Below are 27,799 nucleotides of genomic sequence, written 5' to 3'. Positions count from 1 at the left end.
TGTTCTAATTTAAGAGTGAACTCTATATTAATATTTACCGTTTTTAAGGTGTGTTTAATGGGATATTTATTTTTTCTGTAGTATCAAGAATTTATTGTTAATGTTATTAAGGGGTGTAGAATCAAACTTGTGTGCGTGTGTGTGTGTGTGTGTGTGTGTGTGTTTTGTGTGACTCCGTTAGCCTGTAACTCCATCACAATCACACAGTGGGTGGTAATTTGTGAACACACAAGTCACTGCCAACTCTGCATACAGTCACTCTCATCAGGCCGCTCCATTTACTTCACATCCGGCTTAAATCAACCAAATGATGACCTCTCGTTCACAAAGAACAATTCACGAGTTCACACTTACAAATAATCAGATAGAGTAAAAGAGTAAGCGTATTTGGCATGCTGTCCGAGGAGAGCCTCCCAGCTGGGGATTTTGGCCTGAACCCAGAGTACTCCCCCGTATTCCTGGCTAGGATAGGAACCAGGTGAGTGTGAGGAGACGGGGTGGTGGAGGGATGCTGAAAACTGTCGACGAACGTACAGTAGGTGAGTCGGCTGCATATATATATATATACAGGCCTCTTCTTGTGCTGATTGGATAGATCATTTGAACGTGTTCCTTCCGAACTTTGTTAAAACATTATTCAGTATTTTTTCAGATTTTAGGGAATTAGATGGGAGGAAAAATTATAAGTCAATGCTTTTGCGTTCTCTCGCAAATGTTTTGCGTTCCCCTGAGAAACTTTGCGATCGCTCGCAAAACCTTTTTAGCTCTTTGCGAGCAAATGCAAAGTTTCTCGGAGGGAATTTTTCCTCCATCGCATATGTCCCTTTAGGGGCTCTGTACATTTCAAAGCAGCTTTACAGAGAATGCATGTGTCTACATTACAATTTAGAGTGATCTGTTTTCAGAGAAGTAATGCATTTCAGAAATGTACATAATACAAAACTAGTACTAGTTAGCTAACATCGTGTTTTAATTTTAGGCAGAAACAATGAGCTCATTGAAGTTATTATTACAAGTTGTGAACATAATGATTACAATATATAGAACATTTTGCATTGGTGCATTGGAGTATATATCAGGTATATATCTTTAAAATCCTTACAACATTAGCCGCTTTTCCAACCGTCGGGCACTTAGGTTAAAAGAAGATCAACTTTTAAAAAACGTGTCTCTAGACCAAAAAAACGCTTAGTTGTTCTGTGTGAATGGCCCTTTAGTTAACTCTTTCCCCGCCATTGACAGAAATTTCCAGCTTTCCGGGTTTTCACTGTTATACGGTAGGTGGCACTATTAAGCATATTCTGAAAGATTACCGAATCTCCTGATCAAACACAGGCGTAGAAAAAGCAGAAACAAGCAATAGCATATGTTAGCAGATATTTAAAATAATCAACATTATCAGCATCATCAACATTACTCAGCATTTAAATCAAAACTGCCCAATTTTACTAAATGAAATGTCGACCCAGGACTAGCTATGACTGTGAAGCTTTTGGGGTGTTGAAGGACTCGATCTATTCCGTCAATGTTTTGATCTTCGTTCTGAATCCAATCTGGATAAAGTCTTTGATTTTCTCAGCTTTTTGCTCAAAACGTTGCTTTTTTATGAAACTTACCCACATTCAAATGTTGATAAAAAAAAGGAATGCATAAAGCTAGAATAAAACGGTTTTGTTGTTGTTTGTTTAAAAGCAGAGGCTCTGTTCTTTCTTTTGATATATACTGCATATTCAGATATTCAAACTGATATTCTGGGGGCCATGAAACTTTTGTGAAAATGATCAAAAATGCTGGCTGACTTGCAACTTTTTTCAAAAACGCTGCCGGGGAAAGAGTTGAGTTTGTTTTATTTCCTTGAATCAATTCTGTTATTTACTAAATATTGTATTGCTCCACATTGATATGTATTGTCATATTGGTGAGTATGAATGTTATTTTAGAGAAAATGCAGGCATTTTGAGACAGAATGCCTTCAAAGGGCTAAACAATATCAAGATTAGAATATGGAAAAAGAACTACTGTATATCTCGCAAAACTATATATAAGTGGTTGATAGAAATAAGGCTATACTTGGCTAAGTAAAAAGCAAACAGAACCTTTGCTTCATGCACATGGCCAAGTACACATCCAGTTCATGGAAAATGATTGATTACTGTGAAAAGCCCCCATTACATCACTGCACTACATCTCCACTATTACATTGCACAAGCATTAAAAAGGCAATGTTGAATGCTGTCTTCTGCTTACCAAATCAGCAGATGGATATATATATCACTTATCTAGGTTTTTCTCTATCTTTATACAAATAATAGAAATATCCACTGACGCCAAAGAAGCCTACGCTTATAGGATAATGAATAGTACGTCTATTCTCACATGCTAGTATTATATATATGCAAATATGTGTGTGTTTGTGTCAGGACAAAGGTCAAACAGATAAACACTCCTACAGATATTGACACACTTCACACATACAGATCCTCTCTCGGAAGAGCTATGAGCAAGAGAGGGAGCAAACTCCATTCAAAGGAATGTGGTAAAGAAATGACAGAAATAATTGCAAGAGAATCACATGAAGAGAATTAACTTCACCGATGACGCACACAGCTCACAGCACTCTACAGGTATTTATACTTGACATTTTCACGTTTGTCCTATTCTACAAAGCAACAGGTGGAAGCAAAAAATAACAAGTCTCACTAAGCAGAAATGAGAAGTAGTTTACCAAACTTTACTTGGTAAATGTTATTGAGCATGACCCAGGCTGTGTTCAAAATCTCTCACTATTCCCTTAAATAGGGCACTATTTGAGGGAACGGACATTTGTAGTGGTGTCAGAAACCATAGTGAACATTATCCTGTGCACTCATTCAATCCCATAATGCATCGCAATAATAAGTGTGCAACCGATGTACACGCAACAGCAAGACAATACCCATAATGCACTGTGAGGGTTGCAACGATTAATTACTGCGTCTCGCCCGCAGATGAATCATCCATCCATCCATCCATTTTCCAAACTTCTGGTCCAATGTGGGTACAGCGTCTGTGCTCTGATTGGTCAAATGGCCCAGTTTGCTGTGATTGGTGTACCGCGTCGGAAGCTAAAGCCCATTACTGTAAGCTCTGGAGGCTTCCTCAGTCCTCAGCGACTGCACACACTATAAAGAAGGCAACGCCGATTTTACCATATCAATCCGAGCGCGAGTCCAATGATGAAACATTGGAAGAACTATAAAGTTCTTTGCAATTCAACTAGTTATTCAGTTAGTCAGTGCATGTCTATCAACAAACCGGTGTATATTTCTAATATATTTGCAGTGCACATGCAGGAACTGTATCAATAACGGTGCAAATGTTCGCCCAACACTAACGTGAATGACTGATGTAACAAACGTTTGTAAAACAAATCTTGCTCCATCCTTTACTTTTACTCAAAGTAGTAAGAACGACAGACAATCTGCATTAATAGACAGTTTTAGGTAATAGTGGCCCACAGATGCTTAGCAGAAGTATTTCAGTAAGACAGTAGTAACGCGAGTTAGCCGGAAACTTACACAATATAAAAACACCCGGCAGGTACATATAGACCTACATCAATGATTATTCATACTTACAGGTTGATTCTGAGGAGCAAGCTGTACCAAATAAACAATTTAAATAAAATATAAAACCTTTCAAGAGCAAGCGTTTTGTGAATCCCGTGTTGAACTGAGATTTGAGAAGCAGCCGTCAGTAAAATGACGTTTAAGTAACTGGTAATGGAAATAATATGAAGTGGGAGTAAAAACTATATATTTCAAAAAAATTCCCAGGGGAAAGCAATACTTTTGCAAATACATGTTTCCTTGGGGCCTCTGTATATTTCACATTTTTATCAATGCCTTTTAGTATTGAATGAATTATATATTTATAATTGATTTCACAAGTTTCATATGGTTTCATCTTGGATGGATTTATTTACAGGCCTTCTCCTCCAAAATACATGTGATTCTACTTGTGATACTCCTAGAACTCAGTATAATGCCCTCTACCTTTTAGAACAACCTTCCAGTTGGGAATTTGCCAGTGATGCCTTATCACCACTTTCATCCAAGAGGACCCGCCACAGTGACAATGGAAATGGTGCACAGCTTCATAGACAAAACACACACACATCAGCACACGGTGTCAATATCTCTGTCAGGTCACTGTACACATGCTGTCCTTCACATGTGACCCATTTCTGTCTCACACACACACACCAGATAGATACACTACATCCCTCTGATGGGAATGGCTTATCCACACTGCTTACTGTCACAATGAGACGAGGTCAACTTTTTCACACAAGCAGAAATTGCTCGCTGACATGAGTGACCTATATTTCATTTACACCACCATCTGATCTTATAGTCTCTCAGCATGACTGCATTTATGTTTCGTTGCTCAGGAAAGGTGACATCCTTCTTCTGTCAATCATACTTCTCTGCTGCAGTTTACGAAAAAGATGATGCCTGTCATCTGTCAGGAAACACCGTAAAATCCCCTTCCATCATAATATGGTGAGCTTCTGCTTAATATTAAACAGCAAAATTTACAGTTTAATTTATTAGAGCATGAATAATGGTCCCCCCACGGCCCTGCTCGCCACAATTATTGATATCATGTTAATAATACACATTTGATAATAACAAAAATAGCCGAGACTCTCGGGTAGGTTGCATCAGGGCTCAGTGCTTTGACCACTTCTCTTCTCCATCTACATATCATCACTAGAATCTGTCATTCAGAAACATGGTTTTTCCTTTCACTGTTATGCAGACGACACGCAACTCTACCTCTCATTTCAACTGGAGGATCTGACGATAGCTGCTCGCATCTCAGCCTGCCTGACAGACATTTCTTGCTGACTGAAGGACCACCACCTTCAACTAAACCTTTTTTAGTTTAGACAGAGTTGCTTGTGATCCTGGCCAACCCAACATGGTATGTCATCCAATACTCTATCAAGGTCAGCCAGGAACCTTGGAGTTGTGATTGATGATCAATTGAACTTCACTGACCACATTGCTAGAACTGCTAGAAAGAACCTGCAGATTTGCCTTATACAACATTAGGAGGATCAAACCCTTCTTATCAGAGCATGCTATACAACCCCTTGTCCAAGCGCTTGTTCTATCCAGACTGGACTAATGTAATGCTCTGTTGGCAGGCCTCCCAGCTTGCACTGTCAAACCTCTGCAACGGATCCAGAATGCTGCAGCTAGAGTGGTCTTTAAGGAGCCAAAAAGAGCACACCTATCCTCACAAAACTGCACTGGTTGCCAATTGCTGCTCGGATCAAATTCAAGGCACTGATGCTTGCCAATGCCAACAGAACAACCATTGGCTCTGCTCCCTTTTACCTAAACTCATTACTCCAGACTTACGTGCTATCCAGAAGCTTGCGTTCTGCAAGTAAACGTAGCCTCATGGTGCCATCTCAAAGAGGCACAAAATCACTCTCATGGACCTTCATGTTGACTGTTCCCTGCTGGTGGAATGGCCTGCCGAACTCAACCCGAGCTGCTGAGTCTGTAGCCATTTTCAAGAAACGACTGAAGACGCATCTTTTTCGTTAACACTCGATCCATTAATACTAACACTTTCTTTTCTTTTCTCTTCTATTCTATATCTTCTTTTTTGTATTACGTACTAGACTGGGAAGGGTCACAGCACTTGCATATTGCGTCCTATTGTTAGTTTAATTGCTTCTATTGCTCTCCTCATTTGTAAGTCACTTTGGATAAAAGCATCTGCTAAATGATTATAAGTAAATGTAAATGTAAAGCAGTAAGCGCCATCTTGTTGACACTCCAACACTGTAGGTAGCGGTATTGCACTTTAATCCTCTGCAGGATTTAGAAATTAGCTCAAGAGAAGCTACGTCCCAATTCAGGGGCTGTGTTTAGCTCCACTTTTTTAGACACTGGCTGCATCTGAAATCGCATACTCTCGAGTAGGTACTTCACGACAACTAAAAAAGTATGTTCTATAGTATTAATGTGTGTAGTATGAATGTAATCTGGACGTACTACAGTCACCATGTTGTCATTATGTGACCTACCAACGTCAGTTACGTCATTTCACTGCGATTCACAAATCCTATCCTGAGGCCTCATGGGATAGTAAAGTGTCCATCATATGCACACTTCAGAATCTCGCCGGAAGAAGTAGGTCATCTGGGTACTTTTTACCTACTCTTTTATGAGTACTGTGAATTTGGACACTTATTTTGTCATTTATTGTTTTTCGCCTACTATATAGTAGGGAAGTATGCATTTTGGATGCAGCCAATATGTACACTTCAGGCAGATCCATAGACCACAATGCAACACAATTGTGACATCACTGCAGATTGTGCTTTATTTACCCCACCCCACTGGCTAGTGTATGATATTAGAGTTATTTTGACATTTTTCCACATTTTACACTTGTAGCTACCTTAAGCTTTTTTACACAGTTATAGTTTATTGTTTTGTTATCATTTTCGCTTGTGTAATTGTATATTTTCTCCAACAGCCCAAGCATACACACAGGCCTATAGAATAGTGTGTAAAACAAATTCTTAAGGAAAAAAAAAAAACATAATTTGATTCCAATGATCAAGTTCTTTGCAATTAAGGCGCTTAAGGCGTTTCATTTAAACACGTCAGGGGTTCCGCCAGTAGTGGGCACTCGTGGAGGGAAGTTAGAGAGGAAAGGGCATAAAAAAAGGACTAAATGCAGCTCCAGGCTGCATCCTTCGAAGGCTCAATTCGAAGGCCGAATTCAAACAGCCTACATTGAAGGCTATCTCGTTTTGTAGGCCCTGTGAATGCAGCATACAAATGTGTCCTTCATTTCTCGGGCCACGAAGGATAGAATGAGTGGATCTTTGCAGCCCAACCTATCCCAAGACTCTTTGCGCGCTGGTGACGACTGGATTTTTATTAGAGAAAATGTCAGATTACACTTTTAAATGTAAGTAATGGGTTTCAACTTACTAAAATATCCAACAATACAAATGTAAAAAACACACAAAAAAACAAACAATTAAAGTGGTTCAAATGTTGACATCTGTCAGCAACTGTGGCTGAAATGAAGCGCACAACGAATGGAGTACAAATAGCCTTTAATCAAGATACCACTAGCAAACCGCAGGAGAACAAAATAACTGGACCACATGAAATACAAACGTTGACAATACCAGACAGGGAACTAAGGAAAACTCAGGGCTTAAATACACACGGGAATCTAATTAACAGAAGCAGGTGTGTAACTCAAATCAGTAACCATAGAAACAAACTAGTGGCGGGAAAATTAATATAAAAGGAAACAGGTACAGGTACTAGAACTAAACCAAAACAGAACATACACATGACAATATCTTACTAAGATGTGATTTTATAGATAGTTTATACTCTTTATTATGTACATAAATGGACCAAGGTGAACATATTTAGACAGGTTGTAAACCCTGTTTTGTTTCAGAAAGTATATCTTGCAAAAAAAGTCTAGTACAAACGTTACTGCCACTTGTCAATGGCAGCTGTCACAGTTGCATGGCGACAAGAGCAATACTCTGTAGGTTAGATCGTCCCATTTAACAACGCTCTGTTCGACCTTCATGAACTTTGAAGGCATGGCCTCTGATGTCCGCGTCCTTCGAAGGATGCAGCCTCTGAATTAGCAAACAGCTAGTGAGGGAGTTTTTTGGATTCTGTAAAAAAGATGGGTTGTTAAACACCCCAGTCTACAGGAAGTGCCGAATGACAGTAAGTTCTTACTGTACGCTTCTGTTCAATTATGGTTACAAACTCTACCTCCACCTCCCTTCACTCGTACTTTGAGTGTGATTCATTGGCCAAAAAAAGAGAAAATACAAAAATGTTGATTCTAAATGAGCATTAATTTACAGTTATTTATAACTGATGCCATTGTTTATTTATTTATTTTATTCTATGGATGTCGCAATAATATCACCATCTAATTACACGTTTCGCTCATTGTGTCTGGTATGGACAGTATTTGATTTACTATGGTCATGTGAGCACATCAGTGTATAATTCAGCTAAAATAGAGTTAAGAGAAATGATAAACCATAAGAAATTAGATCAAATATAAGAGAACAGAGATGAAACATAATAGTATAGCAATAACACTGAAGAACAGAAATAAAGGAACTGATCAAAGAACAGACATACAACAACAATGTAGGATGTAGGAACAAAGACAAAAGGACTTTGATGAGAGAAAAACTGTCTGAGCTGTTCTTAAGAAAAGCTACAAGGCCCAAAGCATTATAGAGTCAAGGGACCAAGAAAGAATGAATGTCATGCTTCTCAGTCTTACCTTAAATCGCTTATCCTGAAGGACCTTCTTAATGGCCACCAGTTCTCCTGAGTCACAGAGCTTGGCCTGATAGACCACGCCAAAAGAGCCGTTACCAATGACCTTGGTGTCAGAATAGCTGACCTCCTGCGGCCGGTCAGGTCCCTGTCCAGGGGTCGCCACCACTGTGGTCACTTTACTGCCATCTTTATCTCCTACAGACAGATAAACAGAGATGGGGGTTAGAGACTGATGTTACACACAGGCAATAAAAAGGCAATCGGAATGTTGCAATAGTAACAACTTCCTGTGCGATACACCTGGCATCCTCGTAATTAATAATTGATTGATGAGTACTTTGGTTGGTCCAAGAACCATTTTCTCCAATTAATAAAATATAATTCTGGTTGAAACTCTCTTCACATCCTGATATCAATAATAGAAGTGTTCTAAATATTAAAACATGTACATATATCTTCTGTGGAAGTCTCAGGACCAAAAAATGTTCTCCCAATCATTGCATTTAGTCCGAACAACAAAACCCTAAACCCTAACACCAAAAAAAAAGCGTATGCTGTGTTCACACCGTAAAAACAAGATGGCAACCCGTGATGTTCTACCCAGAGCTGTTAACGTCATCAGACTCGGATTTATGAGTTTCTATGTCAACACTATCAACACAGAAATTAATCTGCAGCAGTCAGGTGGTACAAGTAAGAGCTCTGTAAGTTGTTTACATTTATTATCATTGTAATGTTATGTGCTTTGAGACATGAGGTCATTTAACTCTCGTCTTGTGATGCTTTGCAGACTCTGCTCTGGCTGTGCGTGTTCACGTGTTTTCAAGGAGGCGTGGCTTTGGAGACGTTCTGAATGGAGGGTGGAATCTAATGCTTTCAAAGCTATCTTGCTATTGCTAGCCTCTCCGAAACTGCCTACCCTACCCTTTAATGTCTAAGAATTTCTGATATATATAAATGGCTTGCAAAAAAGAAGAAAAGTAATGTGTTTGGAGAGTAAATGATGACAGAATTGGCCATTTTGGGTGAACTATCCCTTTAATTGAAAAAACAATGCAACTAGTCTGTTCTGTAAATTGGGATACAGTAACAGGCAAAACCTGGAAAGAAAATCTACCTTGAGCTTATGCATTTTACATTACCGTTCTTGGCAGATGTGTTCTCACCAAAGCAGCATAAAAGAAAGTGCATATTTGGCGCTTGGGAGGATTACTTCAGCAGGTGACTAAGGATGAAAGTCGATTATATTGCTTACAATGCAAACATAGCACGTGAAATATAATCCTCAGCATGATGTGGAGAAGTTTCCAGAGAGCCTATACTTTCTTTCAGAGCTGTGAGGGGTAATAAACCAGAGAAATGAGAGAAGCATAATGCCATTAGTTTATTAGGGACAGATTTAAAGAACTCGTGAAAATATTTATTACCTTGTACTATAAAATTAGGACTCAGCTGTATACACTATGCAATGCATCAACAGATTCTGCAATATTCAATATTTAATTCCCATTATTAAAATAAATTTAAAATTACTCATACCATGATGAGATGTAGGTCCCTATGACTAGGGCTGGGACGCTATGGATTTTTTCTTACCGCGGTTGAAAAGCAAGAAATTCCCACGGTATAGCAGTAAAGCGGTATAGTGGTGTGGATGGATGGTGAACGGATGAGTTTTGTGATGCCCTTGCGGATGAAATAATAGCCCATCCGCGCATCTCTGGAATGGAATCTATATTATGCGTCATGAAACATTGGGTTCCCCAACTCTTGAAAGGTCAGATTTTCTCCATCGTTTGATAGGTTTTGTTTAGAAAACCTTGAATCCATGTAAGACACAATGTCAATAGACATAATCCATGTCATTAGAATTAAAATCAATTAATCCATGTCATTAGACACAACGTGCACACATGTGCAGGCCTATGTTTTTTTTGTTTTTTGTTTTTTTTGCGGTGATGACGGTGACGAGCTCAGACCCGCGGTTGGCGTCATGTGACTGCGGTATTGCGGTAACCGTCCCAGCCCTACCTATGACTAAATCAAATCATGCGTGTGTGTACAATGATGTGTATGATCTGGTCCGGCGGTATTAGTAGATGGTTGTGTGCCTACTTGGATTCGCTTCTTTGTGGTCCAGACTAGTGTTCAAAGTCTCTGTTAACTTTGTTAAAGGTTAACTGCATAGATTGTATTGTGCATTTTCAACCCCCTCATACCCACAGAAGCCCCACAGTACAGATTCTCCAACAAGTCTCAAATCAGGCCTCCGGATATCCAATGAATCCCGATCTGCAATTAGTGGCGGACTGTGTTGTAGCAGTGAGGTTTAAAGCAGAATCTGAATCTGGTCTAGAGAGCAGCTCCTCCCTCACCACCCGAGTCTCTGACAGCCAATGCCAACTGAGACCCTGACAGCCAATGCCAACTGAGACCCTGACAGCCAATGCCAACTGAGACCCTGACAGCCAATGCCAACCGAGACCCTGACAGCCAATGCCAAACTAATTGATTTGCTGCAAGGCCTGGGCAAAAATATTGATTTACCCGATTAACTGTGATCTTTGTTTGAGTGATCCAATATCGAGTTTAAAAATCTCAAGATTTTTTTTAATCAATGTCTTTTTTTCAAATAGGTTCTCATTAATCATTATTTGAAACATGCCTCTCAATCTGCAGATGTCGCTGAGTCAGTGGATCCTGACTGCCGGCCCCTGCACAAAGCTCAAAGATCTCAATTCTGTGAATGTCAGCTTGTCTCAATGAAAATAAATGTCCATTCATCCATTCTCAATGCGTCTATTTAAAAAAAAAAAACATTTGTATATTATCAGTTCTCCTTTATTTGAGTGGAAAAACAACAGGAAAGTTGAGGGAGAAAGAAGGGGAACAGGACCATGCAGTACAATAACCAGACTGGATTGTAACCCAGATCATTACAAATTCAACAGATCTTCATGTCAGGGGCAACGGACTACCCTCTGTGCCGCACATCTGGTGGGACCTTCCAATTTTAATGTGTGAATCATGACATTAAATCAAATACACACTTAAAGTCAACACCATGAACTGTCTTTGCAAATCAATTTATTTCTATAATTTGATCCAAATGAAACTGGATATTGAGTATTTTTATGAAAAGTATGTATTTTTCTTTTATGCTGCCTTATATTTTCTCTATTCAAGTGGTATAAAGGAATTTATTTAAGTTTCTGTGAACTTTAAGTTTCCGATAACCTGCAATGGCCAAAATTATTTGAAAATACCTGAATATGACAATAAAAATTTTACCAAAAATTTGGGTGTAATTTTTGACAGTGCTTTTAAATTCGATAAACAAATTAGTTCAGTTGTTAAAACTAGCTTCTTCCACTTGAGACTTCTGGCTAAAGTTAAGCAATATATGCTACGCAAAGATTTTGAAAGAGTCATACATGCTTTTATCACGTCGCGATTAGATTATTGTAACTCGTTGTATGTCGGATTGGAGCAGTCATCACTTCGTCGGCTACAGCTAGTGCAGAACGCAGCAGCTCGACTTTTAACCAAGACTAAAAAACGTGACCACATTACACCGGTATTGGCCTCACTTCACTGGCTTCCTGTTTGTTTTAGAATTAAATTTAAAATAGCATTAATTGTTTTTAAAATCTTAAATGGGTTATCACCTCCATATTTAACGGAGCTTATACATGTCCACACACCTGCCAAAGTACTTAGGTCTTCCGATCAGATGTTCCTCGATGTGCCCAGATCTAGGCTAAAAAATAAAGGTGACCGAGCGTTTTCAGTGGCTGCTCCGAACATCTGGAATAGTCTACCCATTTACGTAAGGAAAGCTCAGACTATCGAAACATTCAAGTCTTTGCTTAAGACGCATTATTATGTTTTGGCTTTCAATTCTAGTTAAGCTTTGACATCTTAAACTGTGGGTTATTTTATTTGTACTTTGTGTGTTATTGTCTGTATGATAATTTGTTCTAAAGTCTTTGATGGATCTTGTTAAGCACTTTGGTCAATTACGATTGTTTTTAAATGTGCTATATAAATAAAATTGAACTGAACTGAACTGAAAAGACTGTGTTGCAGTCGTGTGATCGTGCAATTATTATCATGTTGTCATGTTTCATGAACTGAAATGAACTTAAAATATTCCCAAATGAATCAATATAGAGGATAGCTTGTATTCAGAATCAAACCAAGAAATCAGTTCCGATACCCAGACCCTTTCTCTCCATCTCCATGGCAACTGAGACGTCTCTGAGCCTGAGAGATGTTGTGGCCCACTTGCTAAAGACTCACCCACTCATCTGCACGGATACACTCGCATGCGGAGAGTGTGTCAAGGGTGACATTCACACACTCCAAAAATAACACCATTAAAAAGGCAACTGAGCGAATGCCAGCACAAGTGAGAATTAAGATCTCCTGGAATGTCTAATATAGAACTTAAGTGCTGGCATGACGCATACGTATGACGATCTTCATTACAATATGAAACAATTCACGTCATCCATTCACCATTTTGACGTGAAAAGTTTGCTACAGCGGAAAGTGATCTCAGGACAAACATGTCGTCAAACTGGTTCATGGGTTTTTCACTTCAAATAACCATTCCTCTGTTTGAACACAGAGGAAACTAGGTTCACTATGCATAACAATGCCTAATTCAGTCAGCTATTTGACACACCATTACTTGTTACTCCTGCTAAATGGAGGACTTTAATTTCCTGCAAACATTAAAAAGCTAAGGGTTGTCATGCAGGTCATCTAAGATTCATGTAATGGAACCAGAAAAAAAATCAGCCAGATTGATTCAGAAGAACTAAGAATCATCATATTAGAATGATTTCTGAAGGATCATGTGACACTGAAGACTGGAGTAATGATGCTGAAATCTCAGCTTTACAACCACACGAAGAAATTATATTTGAAAATATATTAAAATAGAGAGGTTACTTTAAATTATAATAACTGAAATGAAACAGTATTGTGGTTTATACTGTATTTTTTACAAATAAATGCAGTCTAGGTGAGCGGAACAGACTTCTTTCAAAAAAAAAATTTACTGGCAAAATGAACTCAAAATGAACTTTCTACTAAAAAATTTACTTTTTACTGGCAGTGTATATAGGCAAAATCTAGTATTCAAGTATTTTACTAACTGCATGTCTTTTCTACATAAATCATAAAACATGAGTGAAAATATAGACTTTATTATTGGTCATGACTATAACCAGTAAAAAAAAATACGGTAAATTTTGCTCATTAAGTCCATTAAACCCAACAGAATGTTTTTAGTTTTTTTTGCTGGACATTTAATAACGTGATTAACTTAAAATAACACCCTTTAAAATAATGACACAATAAAATGACTACATGCAAATAAAACAAATAGTGACAAATAGTAACGCTGACGGGTTAAACAATCAGTGGTTGTAAAGTGATCCGTTCAGCCACTTCTCCTCTCCTGTTTTCCATTGACGTAAACTCTTTATCACTCTTGGCTGCGGTGTGGCATGTTTAGATGTTACCTCAGAGGTATGTGATGTTCAGAGCGCTAGACAAACTAAAAGGACACACAATGAAAGGAGGGCCCTGTCGAGAGTGAACATTGACACACACCCAGAAATCAATTCACATGTGCACACATACTAGCTTACAAACCCACAATAGTCAAGGGCAAGAGTTTAATGTGTAAGAGGACTAGCAGCTGATATGCTCCTGCTGTCGCTCTTTGCGCTTTGACCCGTGTCTTGACCTGTGCTCACAGAGAGTATAATATACTGTAGCGCTTTCATGTCAATCTCAGCCTGTGTTCAAATACTTATTGGAGCAGTCTTTTTGATCACTTTTTCCAGCACACCATACAGAGCCTGGGAAGGCATTTGTAGGAGGGGGAAAAAAAACAAGAACATGAAATCCGTGGCCACAGTTTTACAATTCGTCCCCTCAGTTTATGAGCCTTACTCACAGTTTCTTAAATTGTCCCCTCGGTTTAACAAATCACGGGTTTGTTTGCTTTCACGGAATCTGAGCACACAGATTGGAAATTCGTAGGTACGGTTTATTAACACCTTTGAGCACGATTTGTTAAAGGTGCTCTAAGCGATCTCATGCGTTTTTTAGGCCAAAACATTTTTTTTTATTTTTTTTTTTCACATACCGCAAACATCTCCTCACTATCTGCTAGCTGCCTGTCCCCTGAACACACTGTAAAAAAATGCGGTCTCTGCAGAGAGCCCAAGCTCCACAAACAGCAGCAAAAACAAACTGAGCAATAAACAGAGCGACCCGCAGCACGAAACATAACAAACTGTTCCAATAACCGACAAGAATGATGTGGGGTGGGGTTTGGGGGGTTATTGCGTGGATGAGGAGGAGGGAGGGTCTAGCTAGCCTCCGTTTTGTTTGATAATAATTCAAACATCAACAAGAGGTTACGCCAACCGAGATCGCTTAGAGCACCTTTAAGGCCGGGACACACCAAGCCAACGATCGGCGTCAGGCCGCTGGTGAGAGAGAGAACTCTGATTGGCTGTTCAGTTTAGAGAACGAGTCAGTGCACGAGAGTAAAAGCTAAAGTGATGAAAGCGTACAAAGAAGTAAAGACGGTACAAACAGAAGGCTGTGTTATCATTTTATGTCATCTTACCAGAGCATTCGAATGCACAAATATTTTCATAATAACATAAGCCGACTGCAATGAAAAAGTGATCAGCGTGATTGACATTCGAAATGCTCAGCAAGCGCTCCTTTTTTAAGATTTGTATATCTGCATTCGTAGTTTGTTTCCCTTTTTGAATGCCGAAAATAGACACTTGATTCCTGCTGATATAGACAGATGTATACTTGCACGCAGGCACAGAACGCATGTGCTAGCTGACAGTCGCCTTTAGTCCTTTTGGTATGTTCAAGAACAGCTTTTTTGGCCGAGACGCAGCCGACGACACAGCCAGCTTTTGTCGCCGCTAGTTCTTTAACGTCGTCTTGGTGTGTCCCGGGCTTTAAACCGAGGGAACAATTTAGGAATCTCTGAGTACGGTATATAATCTGAGGGGACGAATTTGCGGTTCTTTTTTTTTCTTCTACAGGGGTTTTCCCGGGCTACACCACAATATCTCAAGTCATGAAATCTCTGCTACACTGGCTTCAGGGTGAACACACAAAAATGTGATGGGTGTAAAACACTGTTTTAAATGTGAGGAGGTTTTGTTTATCGTTAAAAAGAGTCGGAGATACTTTCATCTCAGAATATAAAAAAAAATGGAAAAGCTCATTAAACATGTTATTAAGCCAAAGTGAGACACTAATACCCTAATATCACAGGTGGGAGTCACAGACACACACCCAGACTGTGCACATGGGTAAATGTGTGCTATTCAAGCACACTAACTAGGAATCATGTAACATGTAGGCTATCTGTACCCAAAAAATTCAGTACGGGTCTTTCAGTTTGATGCTCGCATGTGGGCACCAAAAACAAATAAATTCATAATAAATTCTGATTCACACACCTATCACACATTATACATTAAAGGGAAAGTTCACCAAAAAATTAAATTTATTTTGGTTACACTTTAGTTTGACAGTTCCCTTTAGACATTTTGTTGACTAAGTAACGTTGCACCAACGTCAACTTACTCTATTAGTCGAGTATCAAAAGTGTTACCGATCTACAGTAGACCATCAAAAGTATAACGATAGAAAAGTTAGACCATCAAAAGTAAGTGTTACCGATATTTTGAGAAATGTCTTTTTGCCAACATACCAACATCCTTCAAAATAATTTCTTTTATAATATTATGTACGCTGAGGAACGACATGAGAGGGTATAAATGATGATAGTGACCACATTTCTCTTGGACATGCAGCAGTATCGAACTCCTAGGGACTGAGAACGTGATGACTTTTTAAAGGGAAAGAGTGGGAAAACCTTGTTCATCATCAATGTGGGAAAGGTGCTCTGCAATGTCCATTTCCGCTTTGAAAACAAGTCATGTATTTCCTCATAGCTTAGACATAGCTTTAGTTCTCATTCGAAAGTGCGGGAGAAAAACTTCTAATTTGGCATAAAGTAAGTTTTTACAAAACTTCAATCAAAATCAATCATTTTTCGATACTATACTACTTTCGATTATTATGTGTGCAGCATTTTGTATACAGCTCTAATTTGCTATTCAAAAAGTACAACAACCTTTTTTCTAAATCTCAACAATCTCATAATGCTTACAAACAGAAAAAAAAGAATAAGGTATTCAGAGCAGCTGTGAACTTTTTTTTAAAGCTTATTGCTCTATTTCAAAATGAGTGTTTGAGTGTCATTTCACAGAAAATTCAAAGTTGACTTGATCAGGTTGTTTGCTTTTTAGATTTTGTTTCGATTTCATTAGTGCGGAACCAGAAAGGCATGCAGTGTGTGGAGGATAACCCTGTGGTTTTAACGCCCCTCAGGCAGTCAGGTCTTTAACCCCAATTACAGAGAAGAGAAGGGTCAGTCAGGACACCTTCAAACACATCGCATGCTTTAGCGCAGGTAGAAATCAATTTCTTTCACTCGTACACACTGCATCTAATTCAGCAGATATGCGGCAGCGATTCAGTGACAACACACACTCACTAATAATCTTCCTGTGTCTAAATTGGCACATTGTTTTATGTCTAGTGTATTTATTGCATTCATATAAGAAGTGTACATTTTGAAAGTATTTGATAGTCCTGTATTTACTCTAATGTGTGTACTATATTTGTGAATCATGTGTATTATATGTAATCGTTTTTGTCTGAGAACTGTCCTAAATGTTTGGCTGCTATTTCTATCTATCACATACAAACATTTCGCCACCTTGGAATTATAAGGTTCTATCTGCATTCTGACTGGTTTTGAGATATTGAGCTTTAAAGTTTTTGCATTCCATTCGACTGTGTAGAAAGTACCTTTTTATTTTCTGAATAAAAAGTTCCAAAATAAACAACTTAAAAAACAACATCACATAATGTAAATAAGTTGTCACAGAATAAGATTATGTGAATAACTCAATTTTGACAAAAATGTCAGATAGAACCTTATAATTCCAAGGGGACGATTTCCCATATTAGTGTCTTATTTAGTTGTATTATTTTGATTAGCATTTAACTGCAAATCAAACGAAGAAAAAATTTGAATAAAGTAAATGACTAAATAAACCCCTGACTCAAGGGATGTCTTGAGTCAGGGGTCAGGTAACTATGCTTCACATTAGGGTCCTGATCCCCCGTGTCAGTTTATTTGTTGATAATGAGCAGCTGACTGTACATTATCCTTTACATAACTCCTTCAATTGACGTTTTCTGTGAATTCAGCCCTTTGTCATCGCCCATGACCTCACTACCGCCTAGCCAATGGGAGCCCAGCATCTCTCAGTGAGGGCGGTGACATGTCTGCATCACTCTGCTGCAGATAATGTTTAATCCTGCTCTATAAATAAACTCAGATCAGCCGGAGCGGAAGACAGTGTCTGCATATGGCATGTGGGTGAATTCATGATCATGTGTGTATTTGTGTCTGTGAAACGCTGTAGGCGAATTCGGCATTATAGCAGGCTGTTTGTTGAGCACACTTATGTGTGTAAGTTCTCCACCTGTTTGCCAGATGACCTAAATCTCATTCTCAGGGTGATACATTTTACTCTCAGTCCCATTCACACCGCTAGATTTGCGGGCTATACTGGTTGTTCACAAGTTTAGTTTTAGCGTTTAGTTCAGCTTGCGCAAGTAACCAATAGGTTATGTTATGTATTTGGTAACTCTATTTGTATGTTCTTTCTTTGTTCTTTGTGTTTTCTTATTGTGTTTTGACTGTTTTGTCAATTGTGGCGCATGTATGTACTTTATATGAGCGTAATCGGGAGGTACAATATTTGTCGTGAAAGCATTCTCATTTGCTCCAATAGCAAAAGAAAAAAAAATCCACAATATAATTTCTATGACCTTCTAAAAGTGGGAAAAATATAGAAAGATTGATTACGTTCAACAGCGGTTGTATTTGAAAAACATACACCGCAGAGTAAACTAGTTATCTGACATTTAATGGCAAGGTAATATAACACAAAGTGTAATAAATGTACTTTTTCTTCTCTCTTTTTGTTGTTGCTAGATTTACAATGTTAATAATAACTATGTGAAACATGTCATCACAGTCAATGCATAAAATTATTTGGCAGACACTAGGGCTGGGACGGTTACCGCATTACCGCGGTCACGTGACGCCTACCGCGGATCTGAGCTCGTCACCGTCATCACCGCAATTTTTTTTTTTAATATTGGCCTGCACATGTGTGCACATTGTGTCTAATGACATGGATTCATTGATTCTAATGACATGGATTATGTCTAATGACATTGTGTCTTACATGGATTCAAGGTTTTCTAAACTAAACTTATCAAACGATGGAGAAAATCCGACCTTTCGCGAGTTGGGGAACGCAATGTTTCATGACGCATAATATAGATTCCATTCTAGAGATGCGCGGACGGGCTATTATTTAATCCACAAACGCATCACAAAACTCATCATCTGTTCACCATCCATCCGCACCAACGTTTTTTGACACAATTTTCAAAACCTCACCCGCCCGCCATCCGCTGATTGTTTAAGGTCTATGGGCGATGCAAGGCGCTGCTGCCGTGAGCCGCGAGGCTAGAAAGCTCTTGGCTGTTCTAGAAAGGAGACTGATCCAATGCAGCAAAGATATTTAACGGCTAAAGTCCGTAGTATAGCCTATTGGCTATGATCTATCCCCACAATTCCGATCAGCGCACAGGGACAAAAATAAATAAATATTTTCACAGAGTAAAGTATTCTCTACGAGGTTTACCGCTATAACGGTAAGAAAAAATCCATACCGTCCCAGCCCTAGCAGACACTTATCAAAAGTGACTTACATTAGATTCAAGCTACATTATTAGTTCATGCATTCCCTGAAAATTGATTATATGACCATGGCGCTGCTAACACAATGCTGTACTACATGAACTACAGAAAAATTACTGCTCAGTTGCATAAATTTTCACTTTTATCAACTTGCTCAAAATCTCAGGACACCCTTCCACTCATATATTGAAAATCAATGACTTTGGTCTATCTTGCCACTACAGAACACTGTTTTGGCGTTTTTCCACTGCATGGTACGGCTCGCTTTAAATTGTACCACCTCTGTTGAGGTTTCAAGCGTACTGTACCAATCCTAAAATGTGACGTGAAAATAATGCAGATCACTGATTGGTCAGACAGAATCGTCACTACCAGCGTCATTGTATTTGCGACACGAGACACCAAACCCACTAGATTTAAATAGCCAGTAACAGCTACCGCTGTAGCACCTGTTTTTAAACTACTTGCTTGAAGAAAAGAGAAAAGAAAAAAAAGTGGCTAAATCGTGGTCCGTGGACAAAGTGCAGACGTTCCTCTCGTTGGTTGCCGAGGAGCGGATAAACTATAACGATCAGTCTATAATCCAACCATCTTTTAAACGGCACTAACTGCAGTGGAAAAGCAAACCGAGCTAAAGCAAACCGAGTCGAGCCGTGCCGAGCCGAGTCGTAGCCTACCACGCAGTGGAAAAGCGAAGCGAGCCGAACCAAGCCGTACCATGCAGTGAAAAAGTGCCATATGTATGATGGGCCCTTTATGGCTCTAGTCTGATGTGAGATTTTTGGTTGAAGTTTAACAGTGAGCCGGTGTCTGGCTGCGGGGCAATGACACACAGAGAACCAGCGGGACACAGCACTAACACTCACAGAAATGCACGCAAAACTTTGATCTTCTGTACCCACTCACTACTCCCATGCTCCAGACTGTGTGTGTGACAACTATCGGTATGTATCACACACACACAGTAATCAAAGCCCTGGCCACCCTGTCTGGCCAGATACTAGAAGATTATGCTTGAATTCCAATCTATCTCTTTCTTTTCTTTCTTGCTCACTCATGTAAAACCTACACACACACACACACACACACTATACAATTCAAATTGGCTATCATAGCTAGCAGGGTCGTCCAATGGTCACATATCAACACGTGACACAAGACAAAGCCACATAAGAATGATACAGGAAACTGCAGTGGTTCAGGGAAGAGGTCCAGTAGACACTTCACCACCTCCACAAGCCAACATTACCATAAAGAACAAAAAGTACAACAGCAGAACCAACAATCAGAGCTGGAGGAAATAAATATCATTGCCGGTTTTAAGGAAGTATTGGTTGTATTTATATTCTCAGTCATTCTGATCAGGGTTTGTTCTAAATATCAACTTCTAGGTTTAACCAGAAACACTTAAAGGGTTACCGGTAGTTCAACCAAAAATGAAAATTCTGTCATCAATTACTCACTCTCATGTTATTACAAATCCATAAGACTTTTACTCATCTTCAAAAAAAGAATAATTTTACTGAAACCTGAGAGATTTCTGTGCCTCTGCTGGAGTTCCAGTTAACCAATGCTTTCATGGTTCAAAAAGTTCATAAAGAGGTAGTAAATGTAATCCATATGGCGGTTTAGTCCAAGTCTCCCTAAGAGACACAATCACTTTATATGATGGAACAACAGATTTAATTCAGGCTTTTATTCACATAAACATTGATCAACGCACATACATACAGCTAATCAATGGTAAACGGAAGCTCAAACATGCTTGCAAGGGAAAAACTATCCAGAGTGAAACTTCATTGGCCCAAAATCTCGCTCAACTTAACTGTAAATTAAACAAATTCATTTAGAGGACACTTAAGTACAAATTGTACTAGTTCTTGTGTTCCTGGAAATTAAAAACATGACCTTGGCGTTGCTAGCACCATGCTCTATTGTTTGAGCAAAAGAAACAAGCTACCCAATTGGCTGTTATTATGCTGTCACACATCATTTTGTCATTCAGCATGAACAGACAAATTACTTGATGCTGAAACATTTCACAGAAGTTACCTATAACTTTAAATTTGAAACACTTTGTGAGCGTCATCAGCATTTATCACAGGTTCGCGTTTAAAGTCTGTTTAGAGAGAACGGTGTCGTCTTAGCGGCCCCTTATTTAATAACAAATTATTTCGACGGAAGTGAATCAATCAAAACTAACTTTAGCTGGAAAATAACATTATTCAAGAACTGCCAAAACAATCTCTGTTACCTTAAATTATACGTTTATCTCTGTAAAGCTGCTTTGAAACAATCTACATTGTTAAAAGCGCTATGAAGATGACTTGATGCCACTGTTAGTCTTTGCAGTGCAAAACTGGTTAATTTTATTATCAAAAATTGTCATTACACATGTAATGATGCCTGTATGCTACTGTTTATATATCTGAGAGAATGAGTGTGTGTATGTGTGTAAAAGGGTTCCATTAAATATGGAAGATTTTCCACATAAAAAGTGCAGCTTTGATTAGCAACTCAATCAGAATTTGTCAAGCATAAGTAAACCGCTTCAAGCCATGATAAACTAAACAGTAGCAATCGCCTTTTTATCCCGGCCGAAGCCTGTGCGCGTGTGTGTGCGCGCGTGTGTGTGTGTGTGTGTGTGTGTCCCGAGCAGATAAGAGAGAAACATGTCAGAATGGAAATGATCAGGTAAGTGGAACGCAGACTCTGCCCTTTAATAAGACGTAGATACAGTAACACACTGCTCAGGAATAAGAAGTCCAACTCAAGACCTGTGCTGCAGGTTAACATCATAAAGTGTTCTTACTATCAGGAAGGGGTGGAGAAGATATATTTTTAACTGCATTTAATAAAGCTAAAAGTGACTCATATGGTAGCTAATCTACACTCTTAAAAAAAAAGGTTCCAAATGTTTCTTTTTTATTGCCGTGACGCCATAGAAGAGCCATTTTTGGTTTCCCCAAAGAACCTTTAGCGAACATTTCTTAAAAGAAAAAGAAAAAAATCTTAATATTCTAAAGACCCCTTTTCCACTATAAAGAAACTTTTGTGCAATAGAAATGTTCCATGAATGATAATGGTTCTTCATGGAACAATAGATTCCAATAAAAATCTTTATTTTTAAAGGAACACTCCACTTTTTTGGGAAATAGGTTCATTTTCCAACTCCCATAGAGTTAAACAGTTGAGTTTTCCATTTTCGAATCCATTCAGCCAATCTCCTGGTCTGGCGGTAGCACTTTTAGCATAGATCAATGATTCTGATTAGACCGTTAGCATCTCTCTCAAAAAAATGACCAAAGAGTTTCGATATTTTTCCTATTTAAAACTTGACTCTTATGTACTTTACATTGTGTACTAAGACCGACAGAAAATTAAAAGTTGCGATTTTCTAGGCCAACATGACAAGGAACTATACTCTCATTCCTGCGTAATAATCAAGGAACTGTGCTGCCGTACCATGGGTGCAGCAGGCGTAATGATATTACGCAACGCCTGAAAAATAGTCCCCAGCTCAGTAACTTCCAACGTGACCGGCACTAAGTTTGTAATATCATTGCGCCTGCTGGTACGGCAGCAGTTCCTTGATTATTACGCAGGAATGAGAGTATAGTTCCTAGTCATATTAGCCTAGAAAATCGCAACTTTTTTATTTTCTGTGGGTCTTAGTACACGATGTAACTACAGAATAGTCAAGTTTTAAATAGGAAAAATATCGAAACTCTTTGGTAATTTTTTTGAGAGAGATGCTAACGGTCTAATCAGAATCATTGATCTATGCTAAAAGTGCTACCGCCAGACCAGGAGATTGGCTGAATGGATTCGAAAGTGGAAAACTCAACTGTTTAACTCTATGGGAGTTGAAAAATTAGCCTATTTCCCAAAAAAGTGGAGTGTTCCTTTAACGGTGTAGAGTAGTTTTTGAAAAAGTAGTCCACTTCAATGCAATCTACAAACAAAAAGTAGTTAACTACAATGAAACTACGCAAGCATGCGATAGCCTAGCTTTAGAAATACATAACTATCAGATGATTAAGATGATATAATTTATTTTTACAATTAGAGCAGTATTTATTTGGCACAAAAACCTGAGGACCTCAGTTAATGGTGAAATGCTGAATGATTTATGTGATTAAAATTAGAGTGCTGTTGGCAATGGAAACAATGACATCTGCAATGCTTAATGTTGCAAAATATAGAATGTAACAGGAGTAAATGTTATGGGCAAAGGCAGGCAGCCAAATATATATATAGGCACTATGCCTTGCCTTGTATGTTAGTATCATAGAAAATGTATTGTTAAGCTCAAAGTATACCAAAGCATACATGTTTTTTCTAACCGTGCACACTCTGTACGCTCAGGTCGTACATGTGCATTCAATTTTGTGCACCAAATAGTTGTTCTAAAAGGTGGAAACACTGACCCCCGCGGAAGTTTGACAGATAAATATATACAGAGCAGAAGGAACAACAAATTACTGGAGACTGCAACCAGGGTCGTAGCTAGGTTATCGTTGTTGCTGTGGACTTTTGTCTGTTGAAATTGTGTTTTCCCCCTTGACTGTAATCGCGTTCCGGGGGGTGGAGCGGTTGGAGATTGTTTGGAGGGGGGGTTTGCCCCTCTGTAAAATTGCGTTCCCCTCGGGTGAAATCTACAGATACAACTCTAGTTTAAAAGAATACAAAAGCACGCTTATCTGTCATAACTTTTGAAGGAAAAATAGCGCAGACACTGGACAAAGATGGAACTTTCCAGTGTGCATGTATCAAGCGCAAGTGTCAATCAAATGCAGCATACTTTGAAAGGCTATGTGTTCGGCTGTACGTGTATGCTAAACGTTTGTGTCAAAACTGAAGTATACTTTGGCCTTTATAGTGGTTAAGATTGCTGTAGCAAATAAAAATTTAGCATAAAAAATTACCTACATTTGGAAAAAATAAACAAGCAATATTTGGTTTTGGAGCGACATAAAGCTGAAGCAGATGACTTCACCAAACAAATGATAACCAATCAAACTCTTGATGCATCTTGTTGCATCAATTCCTTGTTTTTCCATTCATCTTTTTATGCCTGTCCAGTGTTTCGTAATAGAAAAATGTATTCCACCTCCTACACGTCTTTTTTTATTTATTTATTTTACAAAGGAAATTGCAAAGATCTCAAAATGGGTACCAATGTTTTCAAGTCATTCAGGGAATTGTGTGTGGGGGAAGTGAGAGAAAGAAAAAGAAAATGTGTGGAATGTACTGGCCCATAATTTGGGTTGCTGCAGGAAATCTGTGCTGGAAATGCAGACTTTATCATCTGGTCCATCTCAGTGAGAGAAAAAAACACATCCTACCCTCCTCCATTTTAACATGGATCTTCACATACCCAACACATTTAGGCCAATGCGAAGAGATAGCTCAGCTAAACGAGGATGTTCCTATGACCTCGTGCCAAACGTGAAGAGTAATGGTGTGTACAGAGATAACACAGGCTAAAAGGACAACAGGCATGTACATCCGAGCGTTTCCCGTGTAGCTACTGAGATCAAGCAGACATCACTGAAGTGCCACTTTCAGGAAACCCCAGTGTCAAAAACTTTGACCAGTTACAAAAAAAAAGGCCCAAATCCAGATGTAAAGCTAACAAAACATAAGACAATAAGCTGCTTCACTATACTGAGTCCTATAAAACTGCATTTCACAGAAACATATTGACTTTGGACAGGCCAATCTATGCAATAATTAGGTTTCTAAACGCAACAGATGTTGCTCTATGATTTCATTCCTCCATGGACCCCTGAAGCACTCACACTTTATTGACTTTTGGGAAACATATTCTGTGATAAGACTAAAACATCAATGATAAGAACATCAATGATGAGAAAAAACATCTAGCTTCTCTTTAACCAGAAATTTATGATCAAAGTCAGATCATTTCTTGACGTCCTTTTTTTTTATCTCCAGGCAGCAGTAGGAACGGTTCCATCTTTGTATATACATGACAGTCAGCATTACTAAAAACCTGGACTTGCACAAAGACTTTATCTTACCAGAAAATTCAATGACAGGTCCCTGGCATAGTAACTTGCACTCAGTACATTCAACTCTCATCCAATTCTGTTCCATCACCAGCTATTCATGCGTGGCATAAATTAGTGTCATCCCTGACGATCTATTTCAGCTGGGATCAAACACATACTACACTCTCATTGCAGGCCACAAATCTGTCCTAAAGCTGCTATTTTCTACTGATAATCATGTCATTCCAATCCTATTTTCTGGAACAATTTTTTTGGATGAAGTCTCTTATGCTCACTAAGGCTGTATTTATTTGATCAAAAATACAATAAAAACATACTGAAATATTATTACCATTTAAATATTTTCTGTTTTAATGCATCACAGCCATAAACACAAATTGCGTTCCAAAATTGAAGTTGGTTCTTTAAAGGGATACTCCACTTTTTTTGGAAATAGGCTCATTTTACAGCTCCCCCAGAGTTAAACAGTTGAGTTTTACCGTTTTCAAATCCATTCAGCCGAACTCCGGTTCTGACGGTACCAGTTTTAGCATAGCTTAGCATAGATCATTGATTCTGATGGGACCATTAGCATTTCTTTCCAAATGACCAACGAGTTTCAATATTTTTCCTATTTAAAACTTGACTCTTCTGTAGTTAAACCGTGTACTAAGATCGACGGAAAATGAAAAGTTGCGATTTTCCAAGCCTATATGGGCAGGAACTACTCTCATTCCGGCGTAAGAATCAAGGAGCTGTGCGGCCGTACCATGGGTGCAGCAGCGTAATGATATGACGAAGCACCTGAAAATAGTCCCCAGCTCGGTAACTTCCAACATGACCGGGACTAAGTTTGTGTAGTTTTTAGGCGGCAAATTAGGTTTCCTGTGCGATTAGCCATGGTTCTGTGCGTAGTAAAGGGCTGTGATAGTAAGGCGAAGGTATATTCTACCGTAATGTTACACCGAATACCAACGAACAAAAAGAAACTAAAAAAATCAATGGTGCTCTGAACATTGATCTAAAAACACTGATAGAATCTATCAAAAAATGGCGTGTTTGCTGAAAGCATTTTGGACCAGATGACTATAAAGAAAACACGGACAGTACGGTACAGCGTCTAAGGATACAGCCATCCCAACAATCTTCAATGTACAGACAGGTCCAAGTGCATCATCATCATCACCCATGGCTGTAAGTACCAGTGATGCGCGGGTCAATGTATAAACAACCCGCACCCGACCGACGTTTTCAACTAACCCGCCCGCAACTCGGGCCGCAAAAAAAAAGAAAGAAAATATTGTACCCGACCCGCGTTTTTTTTTTTAAGTAGCTAGTAAATGCTCATCGTAGCGTCATTGGGCCATAGACGGAACTAGGGGTGCGCATTTTTATGAATGCTGTATGATCGCCTAGTGTTTTTTAATAAAGGCTGATTTATTCATTTATTTCGTTTCATTTTCTGAACAATTAAGATGCTGCATGTGTTTATTTATCCAGTCTAATCAAAGTGTGCGTCTCTCCCCCGACTTTCCCAACAAAAACCCCGCCCCCTCTCAGCAAATACATAAAACTGACATTATATGCGTTTAAAAGTAGCCTATTAAAATGGCACAAAGGCATTGCTCAGTTCAACGCGTTGGGAAATCGGGCATTTTGTCCCGCGTCAGGTTTTATTCAAAAGTTAATAACGCGCTCAACATTCAAAAGGTAAATATGGATTTCCCACTGTCATCTCTGACTGAGCTCGTGCGTCATCCTCGCGCAGTTATTCAGCCAATAAAGTGTACACCTATGTATTTCATAGAACGTTGAGTCTAGTACTATATAAATTACAAAGGTTTAATTGGCATCTTTATTTCAAACGACCCGACCGACCGCGACCCGAATATCATTACAAATATTTTTGGATAACTCGTAACTCATTTTGGATCAACCCGCGCATCACTGGAAGTACTGTATAACAATTTAACTTTTTGTAAAAGCACTGCCGTTGTTATCTTCCTGTGAAATGCAATCAGTGAGTGCTAGGTTTCCTCGATCATTCGTCTTGTACAGTATATAACGTTAGTAGTTTTGTTGTAGAGTTCTGGTGAGGTAGCGTATAGTTAACCCTTGTATGGTGTTCGGGTCTGTTTAGATGTTCTCTAACATGTTACACTAAATCGATGTTTAATTAGATGTTCCACTAAATCGTCTCTCACAAATGTCTCCATGCTACAAAGCACGCTCCCTGTGCAAGCAGGTTGTCACGTTGGTTTGTTGACGGCAGGTGCTTCGTCATATCATTACGCTGCTGCACCCATGGTACGGCCGCACAGTTCCTTGATTCTTACGCCGGAATGAGAGTAGTTCCTAGCCATATAGGCTTGTAAAATCGCAACTTTTCATTTTCCGTCGATCTTAGTACACGGTTTAACTACAGAAGAGTCAAGTTTTAAATAGGAAAAATATTGAAACTCGTTGGTCATTTGGAAAGAAATGCTAATGGTCCCATCAGAATCAATGATCTATGCTAA

General features: G+C 38.9%; 1 protein-coding gene across 2 annotated transcripts in view; it reads right to left on the bottom strand.

Moving 5' to 3' along the window:
* The window catches only part of gsk3ba (glycogen synthase kinase 3 beta-a), a 64,025-nt gene that overhangs the window by 25,624 nt on the left and 10,602 nt on the right, over positions 1-27,799 (bottom strand). For both annotated transcript variants that reach the window (XM_079617789.1, XM_079617790.1), the window contains exon 2: positions 8,356-8,549. In XM_079617789.1, the coding sequence (XP_079473915.1) occupies positions 8,356-8,549 (194 nt within the window). The remainder of the gene's footprint in view (positions 1-8,355; positions 8,550-27,799) is intronic.

The sequence above is a fragment of the Phoxinus phoxinus genome, assembly GCF_949152265.1.
Source record: "Phoxinus phoxinus genome assembly, chromosome: 7".
Lineage (NCBI taxonomy): Eukaryota > Metazoa > Chordata > Actinopteri > Cypriniformes > Leuciscidae > Phoxinus > Phoxinus phoxinus.
The sequence above is the reverse complement of the archived record's forward strand: the minus strand, read 5'-3'. Positions and strand labels throughout refer to the sequence as shown.